The sequence below is a fragment of the Gordionus sp. m RMFG-2023 genome, chromosome 1 (genome assembly GCF_954871325.1).
Source record: "Gordionus sp. m RMFG-2023 chromosome 1, tfGorSpeb1-WG-v2, whole genome shotgun sequence".
NCBI classification, from domain to species: Eukaryota; Metazoa; Nematomorpha; class Gordioida; order Chordodea; family Parachordodidae; genus Gordionus; species Gordionus sp. m RMFG-2023.
The window spans coordinates 13,343,848-13,363,848 of record NC_088775.1 but is presented as its reverse complement, the minus strand read 5'-3'; the positions used below and the strand labels follow the sequence as shown (position 1 = coordinate 13,363,848).

Genomic DNA, 20,001 nt, shown 5'->3' with positions numbered 1-20,001 from the left:
CCAGACACTAATGAATAAAATAGCAGATAACTTTAAAATGATGAAAGATGCTCTAATAGTAGAGTTATCAGAGATATCATATATATGTACCACGGGAGATAGTTGCACACATAACAGAAGGTAAAAACTTATTTATATTTATAAATTGATCTGATTAAATATTTTTGAGCTTATTTGGGAATCTTAGGCCATTGGCTAGACCCTAGGACTTTAAAAAGAAGATCTGTGGCATTAGCCCTCAAATGATAATAGGATGCCAGACATACGGTGTACTTGCAAATAAAATTATTGATAATCTATCTTATATTAAAAATATGTATATAAGATTAAATACGCCCTTATCCTCAAGTGCTAGTGTCGAGAGATTATTTAAGGCTAAACTTATACTTTCTGATAGTCGCTCTAAACTTGGGGATGATAATATTGAAATGATTTTATTATTAAAATGCAACAAATTACCAATATTTATTTTTATTACATAAATTTTTTTATAATCATAACTAACTATATTTTAATATTTATAAATGTTGATTTTTATATATTTACTATACAATAACATTATAAGCAAAAAATAAAAAATTTGTTTGTATTTTTAAAAAATAGTAGCTAATAGCGAGCTACTTTTTTTGACAAATAGCGTTAGCGGTAGCGTGCTACTTTTTTAACAAATAGCGATAGCGGTAGCGCGCTACTTACATCTGATTTGGGTGCTCTTAGCTCCAACATTGCTAATATAGTTTAATTCACTTCTGTCTCACTTCTATATATATGTATTTTTATCATTCTCAGAAATAGACTAAGAAATTACATTTTTACTCAAATCAAAGTGCATAAACAACACATTTTAGTAGTATTCTATTGATTTTTATTAAAACATATTAAAATTTAAATTTGGAATATGTCAAAATATAAAGTAAGAAATATAATAAGTTAGAAATCAGATTTAGTAAAATTTTAAGTCATTAGTATTTTATCAAGATTCATGGGACATAAAGAAGTACTTTTTGCATTGAGTAATTAATCCATGGAAAAAATTCTTCACCTGAGTGTACTGGTTGCAGGTAGACAAAGAACCTTCCTAGCTAAATCAGCAGGCCTAGAAAGTTCCAGTCGCTTTTCCCCAAATAGTTAGTGCATCCTTTGGCTGCGCAAAATATGGCATGCTAATGTTGTTATAATCATTGCTTGGAAGGAATGTTAATGAGCTATTTTAACTATATATGAACTGGATGTTTGCTAATTATCTACAACTTGAATCCCACTCTGTGCATTTTTATTATGTTCTAAAAGTTTTAAATTTCTAATTAAAAATTACAATGATGTAGAATCGAATTTATATATTCTGAAACAATTTTAAGATTTTTAAATCTCGGATTAAGTAGTGTTGCTAATATCTAATTCTTAAATATAATTTTGAAGTTCGGTAATTGGAAACCTATGGTCTGCATATTCTAGGCAAATGATATCTGAGCAATCAGATTTATTTGTATATGTTTCTATTTCACTGAGAAATAAATTCGAAATTTATTGATTCCCTTTTGGGAGGGAGGAAATTCCACAGACTCTCTGAATGGATTTCATGTGTAAAGTTTGTTAATTATATCCATTCGTTATTAAAAGATGTTAAGGAGAGCTTTCCTATTTTATTTAGAACATTATTTATAGAAATCTTGAACACTACGGATACTTTGCAATGCAACTCATCAGAGATATCAAAATGTTCATAAAGGTATGAATCAGAATCATCAGTATCCAAATGGCCTGTCTCGTAAATTAATTGCAGGATTTACAGTCTTCTTCCTCTATTTCACATTCCAAATCAGCTACTCGATATCTGAGGGCTGAAATGATTTCTCTAATTTTTTTAATCAGAATATTACTACTTCTGGCAACTTTCAACTGTAACAAAATTATAAAGTCCATGCCCTAAGCATAAATGATGCTCATAATCCCTCAATCTGAAGCTTATTTTGACATTAGCCTTAACAACAGTTACCATCTGAATTGTGTTTTTTAAATGGAATACCTTTTCTATACTATCGATCTCAGATAATATGGTTTCACCAGCATGCTTTTGTGTCACGTTTCTAGTTGCAAGGATAAAATAATTTAAATCAAAATTTTCATTTAAATGACGAAGACTTAACGTAATACAAAGAGGGGTGATGTAATATACTCCTCACATTACTACAGTGAAGAGTGATACACCTCCAATGACGCTTGAAATGATCTGTCTACAAATCAAAAGTGATAGAAAAGAATTTTGATTCAGAATCAATCAGATTTAAAACATGCGCCTTTATTGATTAGTAAACATTATCTAATGCACCCCGACTAATGATTGTCCTATCAGGCACTTCTGACGAGGAATCAAATATCATTTCTATTTTTTTAGACAATTTATTTTTTAATAATCATTTTATTTACATTTCAAACCTTTATAAAATCAGTTATTCCTTTATTGTTTATAAAATAAAATGATATTAAACCTAAGCATCACATTAAACATAATTTCTCCCATTAGATTTTATATTTATTTTATACATTAAAAATATATTTAAAAAGCATCAAAATAATTAGAGCTGAAATAAAACAAATTTTTGAACTTTCAAAATAAAGTTTTATACAATTAATTTAATAAATCAGTTATATATTAAAAGATACTCAAAAAAACATCAATTAGAACTGACAATAAACAAACTAGGGTGGTTTCAAACGTGTAAGTCCATAAAAAAAGATGTATTAATGTTTGTGAAATTTTGTATGATGTATGAGAATATGAATGAATGTATGATATACACTGAATACAATTCATAATTTAATTTTATTAATGTTAATATTCAAATTCAAATAATAATTTAATATATAAATATAATATTCTAAAAATTATGCATGCCGCGCCGCCGCCATAGATAAAAAATCGGGGGCAAGCCTGATCACGCCGCTCATCTCAATCGGTGGCTTTTTTCCGACGTGAATAAAATTGCAAGCGGTGCCTGCGTGAGCTGGAGGCGCACGTAAAAATTTTTATTAATTTTTGTTTATTAAATCATAAATTTTTAAAACTTAAGAAAAAGGTTTAGAACGTCCATATATAATTAAAAATAAAGGTATTTTAAAAAAATGATACAAATTTTGTACCAGTATATGAACATTTAGAATAAGCAGGTTGAAAGTGCTAATAAATTAAGTAAATTAAATATTTTATTAGCAAAAAAACATAAAATTATTAAAATTACTGATTTATTTTCCGTTTTTCTTATCGCTCTAATCTAAATTCCTAATAACCATTACGATTTTAATTTCATGACTCAATATACAACATATTAATATACAGTACGAAATCAGATGTGGAATGGATATATGGTCATCAAATCGTATGCTAAATATCTTATCTTTCCCCTTATTTTAGACCTTACGGAGCATTATTAGCGATATCAAATTGCTCCATTTGAGCAGTTTATTAAAAATTCGAGATTTCGATAATAGATTCAAACCTTTGTGCCATATATGAGTAAAATCTTCAGGTTTGTATAATATTTTTATGGATAAAATATATGGTATATACCTCCGTTGATATGCACTTCGTATAACGAATACAAGGGACACGATAATAATAATCTCATGTCAGGTCGGAATTTTTCGATTAGAGTATTGATGACTTGCAACGTGGTGGCCGTGCTGGTTACCCTGATGCATTTGGTGGCGACTTTGGCTCCCTCTTCCTGGAAGTAAAATCTCATCACGCCAAAAAACTCTCCGTTCTAAAAATTTTGAGAGAAAAAAAAAGTTTAAAAAACATATGGGCAAAAAAAGGGAAATAATATTTAGATCTATCATTTTTTTTTCCAAATCTGGCTAGGCCGAGAAAAAAGATTCGGCATCGGATATGTTAACCCAACTTAAAATAAAACCCGTTAAAACAGGCTGCGCCCAATTGGACTGTATATGCATCCCCCAGAACGGGAGATTAGATTGTATGATTTTTAAAAATCTGATCCGAGCTTTAATAAAAGATAAAATAAAAATTTATAAATACGGGCTGGGCCTAAAAATAAAATATGAAACACAAAATTTTGTCGGAACTCAAGTTCCTAATAGCGCCCTCCCCTCATAGTTATGCCACTTCTATCCCTTTTAAAGGAAAATGATGAATAATTCATTGGAATTTCTACTAAAGATAACAAAGGAATGCTCATCTTGCAGTTATATATAATGATTAAATTAGGGAATAAATGAGATTAGTTTTGTCCTTTTAAGTCTCGTCTGTTGTCAGAATTTATTTAGGGAAAGTTGTATAAATTATTAGAATTACCAAAAAAAATACATATTAAATTCAATTCTTTTTTTTGAAATATCGAATGAATATATATAGACTTTAAAGTTAAAAAAAACTTCCATAATATATTAAATTAATATTTATTATGTATTACAAAGGATGGTTATCCCAATTTATATTTTATTGAAAGATGGAAATTTAAAAGTATCATCATAAACAACAAAAATTTCATGTATATTTTATGCTCTCAATATTCAAGGATTAAGCCAAAAAAAATCGATTTATATTGAAGGCGGGATAGGTTCGAGATGGCTAACACAAAATAGGTAAAAATTGTGAATCTAGTTCAAATCTAGAAAAATTTTAGAGTAATATTGAAAATAATATTAATAGATTCTGGGGAAGTATATTTATGCATTTAAATTGAGTTTTATAAATCGCTAACGAAAAACTTTTGAATATTGATGATATTTTCCTTTTAGCGATTTTTTAAAAAAAACTCAATTTAAATACAAGTGTTCACTTCCTTAGCATCTATTCATATTAATTTCAAATTTACTTTAAAAATATTTTTCTAGGAGATACAAGCGAAATTCCCATTTTTTTATAATTTTATTTTTAGTGATTTAGAAAGGGAACCTCAAAGATTTGCATGCCTTACCCGAAGCGTACCGAATAATAGCATGATCTCAAAAATTTGGGTCGAGTTTAAAATAAATTACAAAACCGGGCCGGGATTAAAAACATTTTTTTTTATATACAAAACCCGAGAATTCCCAGTAAAAAAATGTACAAAACCCGAGTATTCCCAGTAAAAAAATGAAACACATGATCTCTCATAACATTCAAAAACGAATACGAAACCGAATAAATGAATTATTCGATTTTTAAGGTAAAGAGTTTTTCTCGTCATTTCTTCAGACCGACGATTTTTTGAGAGCTAATTAGTTCCAACTGAGATCCGCCTTTCGCGGGCAGTTGATTGCATCTTGTTAATCAAATCACCCGTCGAGACAGATTATCAAAAAAATAACTAAATTTTATTTTAGAAAATATGTTAGATCCCGCGAATAGTTCGGAAATTTGATTCGATTCTAATAATTGTTTATTCGTCGAACAAAACGAATAATTTAATATATGTATTCGTTACTATTAGATTCATCTTTGAATAAAGCATAATATGTGTTAAGATATTTAGCAAACAATTATTTGATGCTTATATTTTCAATTTTCCTTTTGATATAGGAGGTATACGATAGAAAATTAGAGTCATGATAATAATTTTTTCTTATTTCATGTTAATCTTGTATAGGATTTTAGGTTAAGTTTAAACCACAGGTCTACAAAGCCTAAATAATCTCATGTTAAATATCTTAAAAGCTTTGGGTAATGATTCTTAGCTGCTCCAAAACTATGCTTTAGATATATATGCTATTTCGCAAAATAATAACCCAAAGATTATTTAAAAATGACGAAATTTAATTTTTTTTAAATGCGTTTCGGCGAAAATAATTAATCCGAGTAAAACCTAAAAATTCGGTAGGTCTAATAATCTAATTTTTATTTATTTCTTTCTCTAAAATAGGTGTGCCACTACCAAGTAACGGTAGATACATTGATATCGCAATTTTATAAAATTTGTTTTGCATTCCCCTTCTTTCCTTTGTTGGAATAAAATAATTCCCTTTAGGCCGCTTCTAATATTTATAAAAATTCCCATAAAATTTATATTGAATATTCCAACATATAGATAATTTTTTTTCCCGATTTTTTTAAGGTAATTATTAGAGATTATTCTCTATTTTTTCTTCATTTAAAATTTCCTTGAGAATATTAAATAATATTAGGGAACCTTCGAGAACCGATCGGAACCCTTAAAAATTCAAAGCGGAAACCAGCATTTTTTAAAGCGGTTCTCGTCCCCGATTTAGAAATTATGCCCTGTATCCATATTTATAAGATAAATTTAAATTTTCCAATTTCCGAATTAAGAGCCTAATTTTTTCATCTCACGAAGAATGATTAAGAATTTTTTTTATAATTGCGAGGTATATAATGATATATTAGTAGAGGCTAAATAAAGAAATCGAATCTAAACCACAGGGCTTAGAATAATATCATTTAAATTGTAAGAAGATAAAAGAGTGGCACGCGTTCAAAAAGTTTCCCGAATTTTAGGCATATTTAAAAAATGAACTTGAAAGTGAACATAGAAATTTAATTTTTATATCATTTTTTTTTCAAAGCTAAATATTCTAATTACTTTCAATTATGATTTAATTATTCAAGTATATAATAATAAAATAAAAAAAATAAAATAATATCTCTATACGCTAGCTCAAATCTAGAACGGCGTCCATTTTGTTAAGATCTAATAAATTTTAATAAGAGATGTTGCATTCGAATACGCCGGGCCATTCTGCGTTTTGTCCGGACTTCGATCGGATTTCTTCTTAACCTATTCACTACCGTTATTCTCATTTAAAAAGACTAATTTGGCACCTAAGATACTATCCAAAAATATTTGTTTCTAAAACTTTTATATAGATAAAAAAAAATTTTTATAGAACTATTATAAAATTCTTGACAGTTCATCATATTATATTTGTTTTAACATTAAATCTGTTTCGTGCGTTAGCAGTCTATATCGTAACTTTTTTCAAGCTGACAATAAGGGTCTGCTGAAGGCATTAGAATGAGATTGAGATAAAAAAAAATATATTTTCAAGATCATTTGTTGAAGAAGTTGTGAAATGATCAAATTTTCGAATTTAAATAATCTGAAAATTCATTAAAAATGACGATTGATTTTAAAGAGAGGGAAAATTGAAACATCCAAGCAATTTGGATCCCAAATATTCCACTATAGTTTGGGTCAGCCTCATATTCGTGTTATCTTTATTCAAAATGGCAGTCCTGACTATTGACTCGCCTAATTACCGACATTGCCGAATGGAAATATAACATACCATATGAAGGAAAAAAAATAATAAGAGAATGGAAAGAATATAATAAAGAAAAGAATGAATAACTATTATTTTTTAGCGGAGTAATAAAAAAATTTTTTTTATAAGGTTCAAATAAAAGGAAAAATTAAGTGTTTGATTTATTTGATTTTGTACAAAATACTACAAGAGAACTTTTTAAAACAAAACCGAAAAATTTTTTTTATCGATGCCATAAATTAGTTTTTTTAAAAAATAAATTACTTTTATAATTAAATAAAGAAACTCGAATAAAAGAAACAATCGAAATTTTATTTTTAAAAAGTGTAAAATAAAGGCAAACGTTTGTGTAAATGTATGGCACATATTTATAAGTCACAAAAATAAAGTATATTTAACTAAATAAAAGAAAGGGTATTCGGAAATTATTAGTTATAGTGAAGGTTAAGGGTTAGATTGGCGGGTGGGCCGAACCCTCAGGCTTCAATCTTTAAAATCGGTTCCGCGCTATCAGTCGATCTTCCGTTCGGTTTATTCTTTGAAATTCGGCTCTAGGCGTACTGTGACCTTCACTAGTTATTCGTATTCAAATGTTAGGAATACTCAAATCGAACGCATTACCATACTAACCGATTCAATTTTTCCCCTAAGGCCTAAGATAGGCCAGTTCAAAAATCAATAATTTTGCTTGGTTATAATATCATCTGCCAAAATTAATAGGCATATTTAATTTTATTTATATTGATCATGTGTTCCCTCGAGAAAAGGAAGAATATGACCCTCTTTCAAAGATGATTGGACAGGGCGATACAGTCTAGCCTTATATTGACCCCTCCTTAACCCTTCAATACTCCGGTGGGAATCCCAGGCATGCTAAAATTGATATTATATAACTGTTAGTTATTATGATCCAAATTCAGTTTCATCAAAATACATATTGGAATATATTCCAAATTTCATTTATTTCGGTTGAGTAGTTTTCAAGATATAAGCATTTCGTACCGATTGGGGGCATGTTGTGAAACTTCACTTGAATAAATTCGTAAGTTCTCTTTAAACCTTAGTTAAAAAAATTATTTTATTTAGATGAATAAATAACAATTTTATAAAATGTCTTGGTTTTTCTTAATAACCAAATTTTTTATACTTAATATTTAGCAAAGATCTGCAGGCCCAACTCGGTGAAAAATTTTTAAATCGCTATTATTAGCTATAAAAATTAAGAATAAATGTAAATATATTTTTTAAATATCCAGCTCGAGCCGGAAAAAATTTTTTAAAAAAATATCTAAGCCAGGTCTGAAATATAAAACCCGGGTAGGGCCTCTGATATTTAGTGCCAAATTTTTTTTAACCCTTTTTTAGAAAAATTTTGCCACAAGTTATAATTATACCTAACATTTTTTATCGAAGCATAGTTAAAAATTATAAATATTTTTTAAATCAAAATATAAAAACTAAATAATGAATATAAATGGAGATCACTAGAATATTTATGACATTTTTTCACCGCAATATTTGAAGAGTTAACTAAGTTTAACCTTGCCATCCAAAAATATTCTATAATATTGAATATCTTCCTATTTTGACCAAAAAACGTTGTACTGGTCATATTATATAGGTTTCTCCGAGAAATAATAATGGCAAACAAAACGATTTAATTTTTTTTTAAATAAAAAGTGAAAGTAATATGAAAGAAATTTTAATTAAATTTATTGAAATAATTAGAGCTTGAACAAAAAAAAATCAAAAAGATTATTTACATAATGGTTAAGTTTAGAGATAAAAGTTAGTTCTGTTTTATTGTAATCATTAAAATTATTTATTTTAAAATATATTTTTAAAAAAATATGGCTGTAAGGATTATTTTTAAAAAAAATATGGCTGTATAAGGATTATTTTTAATAGGTTCAGCCCGTTCATTCACATTTTGAGGAATATCGGCTATCGAATACACCTACAAAAATAAGAATCTATTCAAATAATTACACTGTCTGTATTCGATCCTAATTTTCGAATCAAATAATGGTATTATTCTATTCGTAGGAATCGAGTAATATCTTATTAGTATGAATAATGAAAAAATCATACTTTTTAAATTATTCCAAAAGTGTAAAAAATGGATTATTAAATCTTAAAAAATAAATCTCCATGAGGAAACATGTTGAATACTTAATATTCTGAATTATTTTAAATATTTATGCAATTTTGAATACGAATAATCTTGAATAGCTCGATCTGAAAAGGTTATGCTAGTTAAAAAAAAACTATCTCCAATTTCAAAATATTAACCAAAAAAAATACAAATGCTCAATTAAAATAATTGCCCACGGCATAATATAAGAGATGATAAATGGACAAACCATAATAGAAAAAGACATCTTGGGCAACATTTTAACGATATAAATAGTAGCTTTTAAAGACATTATTAAACTAATTGCAGATTCGGAATCTGTCCTCAAATTGTATATTCAAAAAAATGAAGGGAGAAAAACAAGGGATTAAAATCCAAATTATATTCTATTGTATAATAATATAAATATTATCATTGAAACCATGAAAAAAATGGTTATAAAAAAATTTAAAAAGAGATTGAATTTAACAAGTGTTTTTCAACTATAGTTGATGGTACTACATATGATGTTTCAAAATCAGAAGCAATAGCTTTGTTAGTAAGATATATTAAAAATGGTAACACGACTTGTCTTGAAAAATATATAACATGCAAACTTAGTTCCATGAATCTGCCCCTCAAATTCTTAGTTGGACAAAGCTATGATGGTACTTTAAACAAGAGTCGAAGGATCATAGGAGTACAATTGACTAGAGCTGAGATATCAAAGACAGCTTTTATTTGGTGCTATTGCATCGATTAAATCTAATCATTGTTCAATTATGCCAATTGATAAAAGGGTGTTAAAAGATATGAAGTGCTGTGTGTCAGAGTGATGTAATGACAAAATCGGAACGATTTTTCACATCAAGAATACCACTCGGTAATATTATCTCATTTTAGATTTAAAATTTTTAAATATTTATAGACGCTGACCATCATCATATAAAGCTATAATAGAAAAATGTAATTTAATTTTATCACTTTGTGTTTTGGATAAAATATTGTTGATAAAATTGCAAACCATTTCGAAGGATATAGGGTTTGCAATAAATTAAATTCAAATGGTAAAAGATTGCTTGATTAATTTGAGAATTATAATTTAATTTATTGTCTTGTATTATTTTTTTAATCCTAATATAGTTTTGTACAGATTTAATGGAAAACATTTGCATAATTTTAAATTCGTTTGGAAATAAAATTATCTATGTTATTTTAACAATTTTTTGCAAATCAAATAATTTTATTTTCAAATAAATTAACTGGTCAACACTGTAGATAATAATTCTAAATTTGTGAACGTTTTTCCAAAGGCACAAGATTTTATGAAGGGAAGAAATATGCCTTTTGATTTTGAAAGTTTTATACTTCAAACATTACAATCCAAAAAGAAGAGGTGTATGTACTTTTATTATTAAATATTCTATTTTAGCTATAAAACCAGTTTATGCTGCCTTGATTTGACATTATGCAGTAAAATGAAAGATTCAATGACGAATCGATGAAATTTTTAAATCAAGCATCATTTTTTACACCAAAGGGAATGGCGATAAAGACATTAGTTAATGATGATATTGAAGAATCTGTGAATTTTACTGTTGATTGATCATATATAAATTTAAAGAATTAATCTTAAATTTGAATAGTTAATCTTATATTATAAATTGATGTGTTTGATATAATTTAACTATTCACAAAAACGTGATATTATATATTTTTCAATTAACCTTTTTTATATATATATACTATGTTTTTAGATATAAAGAAATATATAATAAAATTTGATTTAAAAAAAGAAGTAATTTAAATAGTTACTTAAACCAAAATACTTTCTTTTATGGTGCCCCTGTTACGGTGGTACGTTTTTCGTTTTAAATTAAAGTTAAATGATAAAAGTTTAAAAAAAAAATTAAAAAATATCCTTACCTTGAATTCTTTAGTAAAAATAAAAAGTAAACGAATTACTTATCAAATTCGTCGTTCGATATTGGAGATGATATAAGGACAAATAAAATTTTTTGACTTTTCTTTTTGATAGTCAAAATTTTATCCAAATTTACAAAATTATAAAAGAATCAAATATTATTCACCTTACCTATTATGACTATTTTATCTATTGTGACGATTGCTTAATCCATTGAGATGACTCTATTTATATGACTACCTATTGTGACGATTGCTTAATCCATTGAGATGACTCTATTTATATGACTACCTATTGTGATGACTATCTAACCTATGGAGATTGCTTAACCTATGGAGATGACTACCTATTATGACTACCTTATCTATTGTGACTACCTAATCTACTAAGATGACTATCTAACCTATGGAGACTGCGTAACCTATGGAGATGACTATCTATTATGACTACCTTATTTATTGTGACTGCCTAATCTATTGATATGACCAATGCCTAATCTATGGAGATGTAAGCACGTTCTTTCATGCAAAAAGCTTCTTTCTTCATGGTGTCCCGGCTCTGGATGTTGGACTGGAATATGATAACCAGCACCTAACCTAATGTGACAACCTAGGAAGAACTGATATGGAAGTTGAACGATAGGTTATGAATTCTATTTTGTGAGATTAATGATATTAAAGTGTAATTAAAACATATGAATTAAAAGGGATTGATTTAAATAACCCTTATAAGTAATACTTAATATGATAAAAATGTTTTTGAAATAAAGCTTTTGAAGACAAAAGGTTATGTAAAAATTAAACATCATTATTTTAGAAAAATATTGTGTGAAATTTAAATTTTTTTTAAGAGAGGGAAATGTGCATAATATTTGCATATTTTAACCTCGGATATTGAAAATAAATAAAAATAAATTAAATATTAAAACGCTACTAATTAAATATTGAAACGCTAAAAAATGTAAAACGCAAAAAATGTAAAACGCAAAAAATACAAAACGCTAAAAATATAAAACGCATAAAACGCGAAAAGTATAAAACGCTATGATTAATAAAAAATAATATAATAATCATTATGATTTATCATTCCTTATTTTATTCCTTATTCCTTAAATTATCATTCCTTATTACATATTTTATTGTTCCGAAATTCAAAATTTTATTCGTGCATATTATTCATATATTTGATTTGATCAACTATTCCAAATTACATATTCCGATTTATTCCAAATTCCAATACTCGACTGGATTAATTATGAAACATGATAATAACAATTTTGAGAAATGTGAACAACATACAATAAGGATATCAAGCCTACAGAAAACGTACAAACTCACGCAACTCTAATAAACGATTTTATCAAACCTACGTGATAGAATCAAGCCTACGAGAACATTTGAGGCCAAGATAAAACCGAGTACAATCGAAACGGGAAAAAACTTCTGGGACAACAAGCTCTCGATGACTGCTGAGAAGAAGCTTCGTTCTTTGTAGAAGAGGGGGAATGTTGATTGATCATATATAAATTTAAAGAATTAATCTTAAATTTGAATAGTTAATCTTATATTATAAATTGATGTGTTTGATATAATTTAACTATTCACAAAAACGTGATATTATATATTTTTCAATTAACTTTTTTTATATATATATACTATGTTTTTAGATATAATATAATAATAATAAAATATTTAACAAATTTTGTTTTTAATCTTATTTTCATTTACCATTTATATTAAGTCAAATTTTTGAAAAAATGTCTAAATTTTGAAATAATTATATTATGGCTAAAACGAGGGATGTAATAATTACATATGACCTGGAGATTAAAGAATCTGAAGATTTGTCAAATTCTGAGAATTTAAATTAATTTTATTAAGATATTTATATTAATACATTATTTAGCTTCTTCTTCTAATGATTCTTTATGATTCAGACTGGAAAAATTATTCGTTTATTTTACCTTATGGTTTACTTTATAAATTTCCTGCTTTCCCTATCAATTTTATATAAATAATTATTAACCATTCCTACTACCTCATGTACTGCCAAAAGGGTGTCAAAAAATAATTAACTGTTTTTTCGGAGGAGGGGGGGGGAATACTTTTCAAGGGGGTATTTTGCTTCCATCTTAAGAAAGTGTAGGGGCCACTGAGTAGTGTTGCTAAACGGCTCGTAAAACGGTTAACCCAATATTATAGGCAAAAAATGCAGAAAACCTCGAGATTTTGTTAATAGATGTCCAAATCTTTCTGTCATCCATTAGCAAAACCCAGGCTTGCGTAATATTTTTGGCTAAAATCTAGGGTTAGCCGTTTTTAAAAATTGAGTCGTTTAACAACATTAGTTCGGAGTTCTGAATCATCTTTTGCTTCTAAGGCGGTTTAATCTTTGCGATGTTTAGAAAATTGTATACCATATGAAGTAATCGTTTGGATCTCGATCTAGTGATTACACTACATGAAATCCACGATTGAAATATTCTGGACAAAAATAACCCGCTCAAAATTTTCTTCTACTCTTAGATAACCTAATGAATCTGTCATTTGTTAAGTGAGTGTGATTACAGCCGAATGTCATAATTGTGCATAATGGTGGCTATTTTTAAAAATATATCCTTTCTATGATATGAATAATTAAATCCTTTTTTAACCACAATTCTCATTTTTGCTTTACAATTAGTTAATAGGTGATGATGCAACATTAAAATATTCCATCTAATATTTTTTGATTTACCAACATCAATCAAAAAGAATGATTTACCTTCATCTGCATTCACGTCATTTTTTGACACTTCGAACCCGAATATCTCCAAATAAATGGTAGGAGGCTAAAATTTTAGCTATTTCTTAGTTACATCAACTTTTAAATCGAAGAGGGTTGGCTGACTGATTGATTTGACATATGACCCCAGATACCTAAATCATCCAAGTAACATTACCTTCTTATTATAGGTACTTTCAAATCTATCGTGAAAAGTTTATAAACCAATCATTTTATTTTTTTTAATAATTAAGTCGTTCATTATTGATTAAAAATTTATAATATAGTGCCCATTCATTTTTTTATAAAAATAAATAATAATTTTTTTATTACCTGAGCTGTGGTGTGCTCTTATATTATTTATTACTTTTATAAAATTTTAATCTTTTAAAAACTTACATTAACATGTACTTGATGTGGAATCAAACAGCCAAATAATATTTTTTAATGCATTTGTAATGATATATATATATATATCTTTTATAAAAAACTAGGCTTATTTTACCTTAGTTAATAATAATGTCTCCATGCGCTATCAAATAAAAATTTGTAATCTGTGCTAATGACGCTGTTAATCGGCTCAATTTAGTCGATTTTAACCAAAATAATGTTAAGCAAGGCTCGAGATTTCGTTAACAGATGTCTAAACAGTGTTGTTAAACGGCACTACTAGTTTTAACCTTTATAACCGTTTATGAGCAAAATTTCCAGACTTGCGTAATATTTTTTGGCTAAAATATTGGGCTAGCCGTTTTTTAATAGTCGAGTCGTTTAACAATTTAATACTTGATTCATTAAATATTGGTCTGCAGTGTTCCGACAACGTTCCTGTTAACTTACTTGAGATTTTCAAAAAAAGATTAACAATTTTATTTAAATTCTAACTTCGATATTATAATGGGATTAAAATATGTTCGGATACCGGTTCAGTCTTATCGAGTTTATACCAAAGCCTAAGGGTAAATGAGGTTCTAGGGAATCGCCTGATTTTTACGCTATTCATTATTGTGGGCAGGTTAAGAAGGCGGATAAATCGGGCGACTATATATATAATGTTGACAAACAAATGATAGCATAACATAATTGGCGATAATGGTCATTCATATCCATCTTGGATTTATTTGTCCATTTTTTTACGTTGAGATTGGGGAGGGCACTGTTTTAGCCGATTTGAAAAACAACTAACTGAATAAATTTCAACTGAAATTTTTTTTCTCCAAAAATCTAGTTGGACCTTGGGAGAAAGCTAAAAAAAATTATATCGTATCAGGGTTCAACGGATTGTATATTTAGGCTGACGATTCATTCATTAACTCGCATTAATAAGTGATATATCTGCCATTGACAGTCATTTAGACGAAATGTATTTAAAACGAAACGCTTTTTAATCCCGCCCGCCATACAGCCAATGACGATGAAAACAGCTGACTTCGTTGCATGCAAGCTTTTAATGGGAATATGTTAGCCTAAGTTTGTAATTTATGTCATTTGGTTTTAGCACGAGTATTTATATCGAATTCGTCGAATTACGCAATGACTAATCATAGTTTTATTTTAAAAAATGTTTCATTTTATAAGCAAAAACGAAAAATTGACAGAATTATAATCTTTTAGACTGTGTCTTGGTTCATTTTATTTTTGAAACTTATTTCTGTTTAGTCCATTTAATTTGTTTTAGATATATCTACTAAATATTTTGAATTAGAAATTTTATCAATATTTAATCATTATATTTCTTTGTTCGAACCCTCTGGGACTAATATTTTTCTGTCCTAACCTCGAGGAGTAAGGCTAAAAAGGCATAGAGATCTGGGTTATGAATAGATAAACATAAATTAAAAATAATAGCTCAATACTGACCTTTAATTCCCTATTTATAATTACTTTACTATTTCGCCTGTAAAATAGATATAGGGTTTTTTGATTATTATGGATCTATAAATTGGCATACAAGATATCTTTGATTATTAGATTGCTTTTACCTTGCAAAAGTACCATTCAAATTTGTAAAAATAATAGAATTTACTTTTTTTAAATTGAAAAATCTGCAAGGCACGCCCTAATCCATAAAAAGTTTGGGCCCGGGTAACCCGGAAAAAAATTTTCGGATCGGGTCGGACAAATTATTTTAAAGGTCGGGTTGAAACCCCCTTTTCAAAACCCGCACGGGCCGGTGAGACAATCTCTCTTTTACAAATTTAAACTAATCATTTTATTTTATACAACGTATAATGCTATAAATAATTTTTTTTATAGTTAAATATCGGTGACGAATGAATGATTAAAAATAATATTAATATTATATTAAAAACATAATGTCCTTTTTTTAAAAAAAATATAAAATTGTAATGTATAAGGGGCTTGTACTTATAAAATATTTTCAATTTTTTTTAAAATAAAGAAGAAAGAATGAATAGAAGATAATACTTAGCGTCATTGTTTTATTTTTTGTCACCAAAATAAAAATTAAATAAAAGAGGATATCGTCAAAAATTAATAAAGAATTGAAATGCGTGCAGGAAAGTTGTAACTATTTTTACTGTTTAAAAGTCTTCATTGTTTTGGTTTAATTCACATTTAAAAAATTTTTATTATAAATGTGTCAACAAAAAATATCACATAGAGCTTTAAAAATTTCAAATAAGTTTAGATAATTTTTTGAAAAAAAGAAGAGAAAAAATGGTGGGAGGGGGGAGGAGGATATTAATGGATTATTCATATTCAAAAAATTACACATGGAACGTGAAGGAGAACGCTTAAATAAATTAGAGTGAAATTTTTTTTAAAAAATAATATCTTTAAAAATTTGTGAATATTGGAAGTATTTTATCGTCAAACATAGTGTGTTCCGATGCATATCATCGGTGTCACGGGTTTTGCATTTGAGACCGACGATATCTAGCATCAGTCTGGTCTGCACTTTATAAGGGCTCAATTAAAAGCTGTTAGGGAATCATCGACGTTGTCATTTATATTTTGAACAGAATATGTACTATTGAATTTACCCGCGAAAATAAAATAAAAATATGAGTTCGATGAATTATCCATTTTTTAAAAACATAAAATAAGGGATATACTTTGGATTTGATTAGATTCCTATTCTACGAATAACAAAATTATTTAATTCGAATAGGAAAATTATTGGTCATATAATGTTTTATACAATATTCAATCGAATTAGTAATTTAAAAATATTCGTAATATTTGAAATTATTCGTACAGAACATGTATCTTGCGGAAATTTTTTTAAACTATATTTCAAAATCATTTTTTCATTTTTAAAAACTATTTTAAAAAGTATCTAATTTTATAATCGGGTGTATATATATATATTTTTACAGCTATTTAATATAAATAAACAAAATTTTAAACATTATATCAAGCAAAACTATTAACCCTTCATAACACAGGTAGGACCATGCAATCCCGGTCATTTAAAAAAAGTTATTACTAAAAATTCATTCATATTTTTGTCAGGTTTAGTTTAATATTTTTAGGTAAAGTATATATGTGTAAAATTAATTGATTTTGTTTAGTAGTCTATGAGTTACAACTTTTTTTTGTGCTAGGAGTCTGCTTAGACCCTACCTGGCCATCTGTATTTAATTTTATTTTCTTTAGCATTAATATATTAAACATAAATAAACATTTTTTTATATATCATTTGATTTAAATTATATTATATTAATATTTAAACCTTAGATAAACATTCTAAATTCTAAATTTTATTCATATATTCTTTAATATTATTTTGTGACATTTTAAAATAATTTGTCACTTTTTTGATTCTCATGGCAAAAGCTTTCATAAAATAGTTAAAGTCACTAAACTAGAGTTTTTTTAAATATATATTATTCGAAATATGAAAGCTACAAGTAAATTTAATTATAAAAGATATAACGCACCTAAATTTGGATTAGAGGGAACCCCGCCCATACATTCTTGTCATTTTTTTTCCTTTGATATGAAGAGATAAGCTATTGGGAAAAAATTGATAACAATTAAAAGTTTTTCATTATTAAAACATTAACATCTCTAGGGTCCGCATGAACCCCACGAATGTTCGCAGGGTTAGTTTTTTAATTGTGTCGAGATGTTTATATTTGCAATTTTATAAATAACATAACCAACTTTAATTAATATGCCATACATGTAATTCTGGTCAACTCAAGGAAATTACCTTTATAAAAGATAGTTATAATCACATGACCTGTCAAGTTTGACAAGTTAATAAAAAAAAAGAATTAAATTTTATTTAAAAACCAATATAAACCCTACCCCATATCTCTCAACCCTTTGAATAACACCAAACATATATTCTCTCTAACCTTTAATCCTCTTCAGATTTTTGTTTAATTTTAAATATATCTCATTCAATTAAAAAATTTCCTTCAGTTGAACATTCCAAGTTGAGTTATTATAGATTATGTTGTGATAAGCTTCAAATTGTAAAACAACCTATAAAAAAGAAAATAAGGACCATTTATTATAAAATTGAATATAAATTTATTTTAAATGTTTTACACAATAATTAATCATAAATTTCTTTTTTTGTGATTGTTCTTGTCTTTGCGTTTTGAAAAGAAAGAAAAGGATGGAAAAATTTTTTTTTGTGTTAGGAATTTTTTTGCGCTTAGATTTAATTTATTAGTGTTTTTCTAGCAGATTTTTTTACTCCTTTAGACATGCGGTATATTTATCGATTCATTTTTCAATTCACTGATATTCAAAAAAATTATATAGTTTTTCTGCAGCGTTATTTACAAAAAGTAGCCATTTGCATTACTATGTTAGAAAATCTTAAAATTACAAAAGTAATAGGACGTCCTTTAAAATAATAAACAATGATAGAAAAAAATTTAGATTATATTAGTTATGCATTTCTAAATATAAAATATATTTTATTGTAGAGGCTTCTTTTTTATAAAAGGTAATATTTTGTTATTTCAGATTCGATATCAAAATTTTTGAATGACTTTTATGAATAATGAAACAAATAACCGTTCCGGAAGTTTCCTGATAATGGAGACAAACCTGCCACCCTAGAAACTTTCTAAGAGGGCCATTTTGTGTGAGTTACTGACATAAATATCCTGGATAAAAAACCCGGATAAAATGACAATGGCAAAAATACCAACAGACAAAATTTTTCCCGTGGATATTTTTTATACCGGTATCTTTTTGTCCTGGTCTTTGGGATATTTATGTCAGCGACTCAGTGAAATTCGGCGCACATTTGCAATTATATTTTATAAAAAATAGTGTTAAGAATGTAGTACTGCAAATAGTGTTGTTAAAAGGTTAAATTTGCGATTTTTAAAAACAGGAAAATCTTGCCTAAGTTTCGAGATTTAGCTAAAAATCTTCAGACTTGCGTTAAATTTTTCTGGATAAAATATTGAGTTAGCCGTTTTTAAGAATCGGCTCAAGTCGAGCTTTAACATCACTAGTTGCCTAACAAAACTTTTAAAAAAATCCCTAATAGATTACTTAGCTTGCTCAATTAATTTCCAATTAGCTTCATTCTTTCTTTTTTTTAAAAAAAATCATAATTACACCATTATCAATATTATTTATTTTATTGCAATTTAAAAAAATATGCATATGTTTCTTATTTAAATTAAAAAAGTAAAAATATATGTTATAAAATATTAGTGGAAAAACGTATAAACCAGTAGGTGGTGGTTATGATAAATTTGATATGAAAAGTATGGCTATCACGCATTTTTTTTTAAAGTATTTGAAATGGATGCCTTTTTTACATAAATAAATATAAAATATCTATTCTCAATAGGCAATTATATCATATAAATAATATTAAGTAAGAAAAGAATACAACAAATTGACTTGTAACCTTTAATATAAAAATATACAAAATATTCTTTATAAAAACTATCTTTTAAATTTATAATAATCGTGAGAAATTGGGAAAATAACCGCAATGAAGAGCGGGGGATTATATCGTTAATTGTTAGAT

The 20,001-nt window shown here is 27.2% G+C and overlaps 1 protein-coding gene across 1 annotated transcript in view; it reads right to left on the bottom strand.

The window, feature by feature from the left end:
* Positions 1-20,001, bottom strand: part of LOC135932087 (uncharacterized) — a 61,575-nt gene that overhangs the window by 39,331 nt on the left and 2,243 nt on the right. The window contains exon 2 of the mRNA XM_065469430.1: positions 3,569-3,764. Coding sequence (XP_065325502.1) covers positions 3,569-3,764 — 196 coding nt within the window. The remainder of the gene's footprint in view (positions 1-3,568; positions 3,765-20,001) is intronic.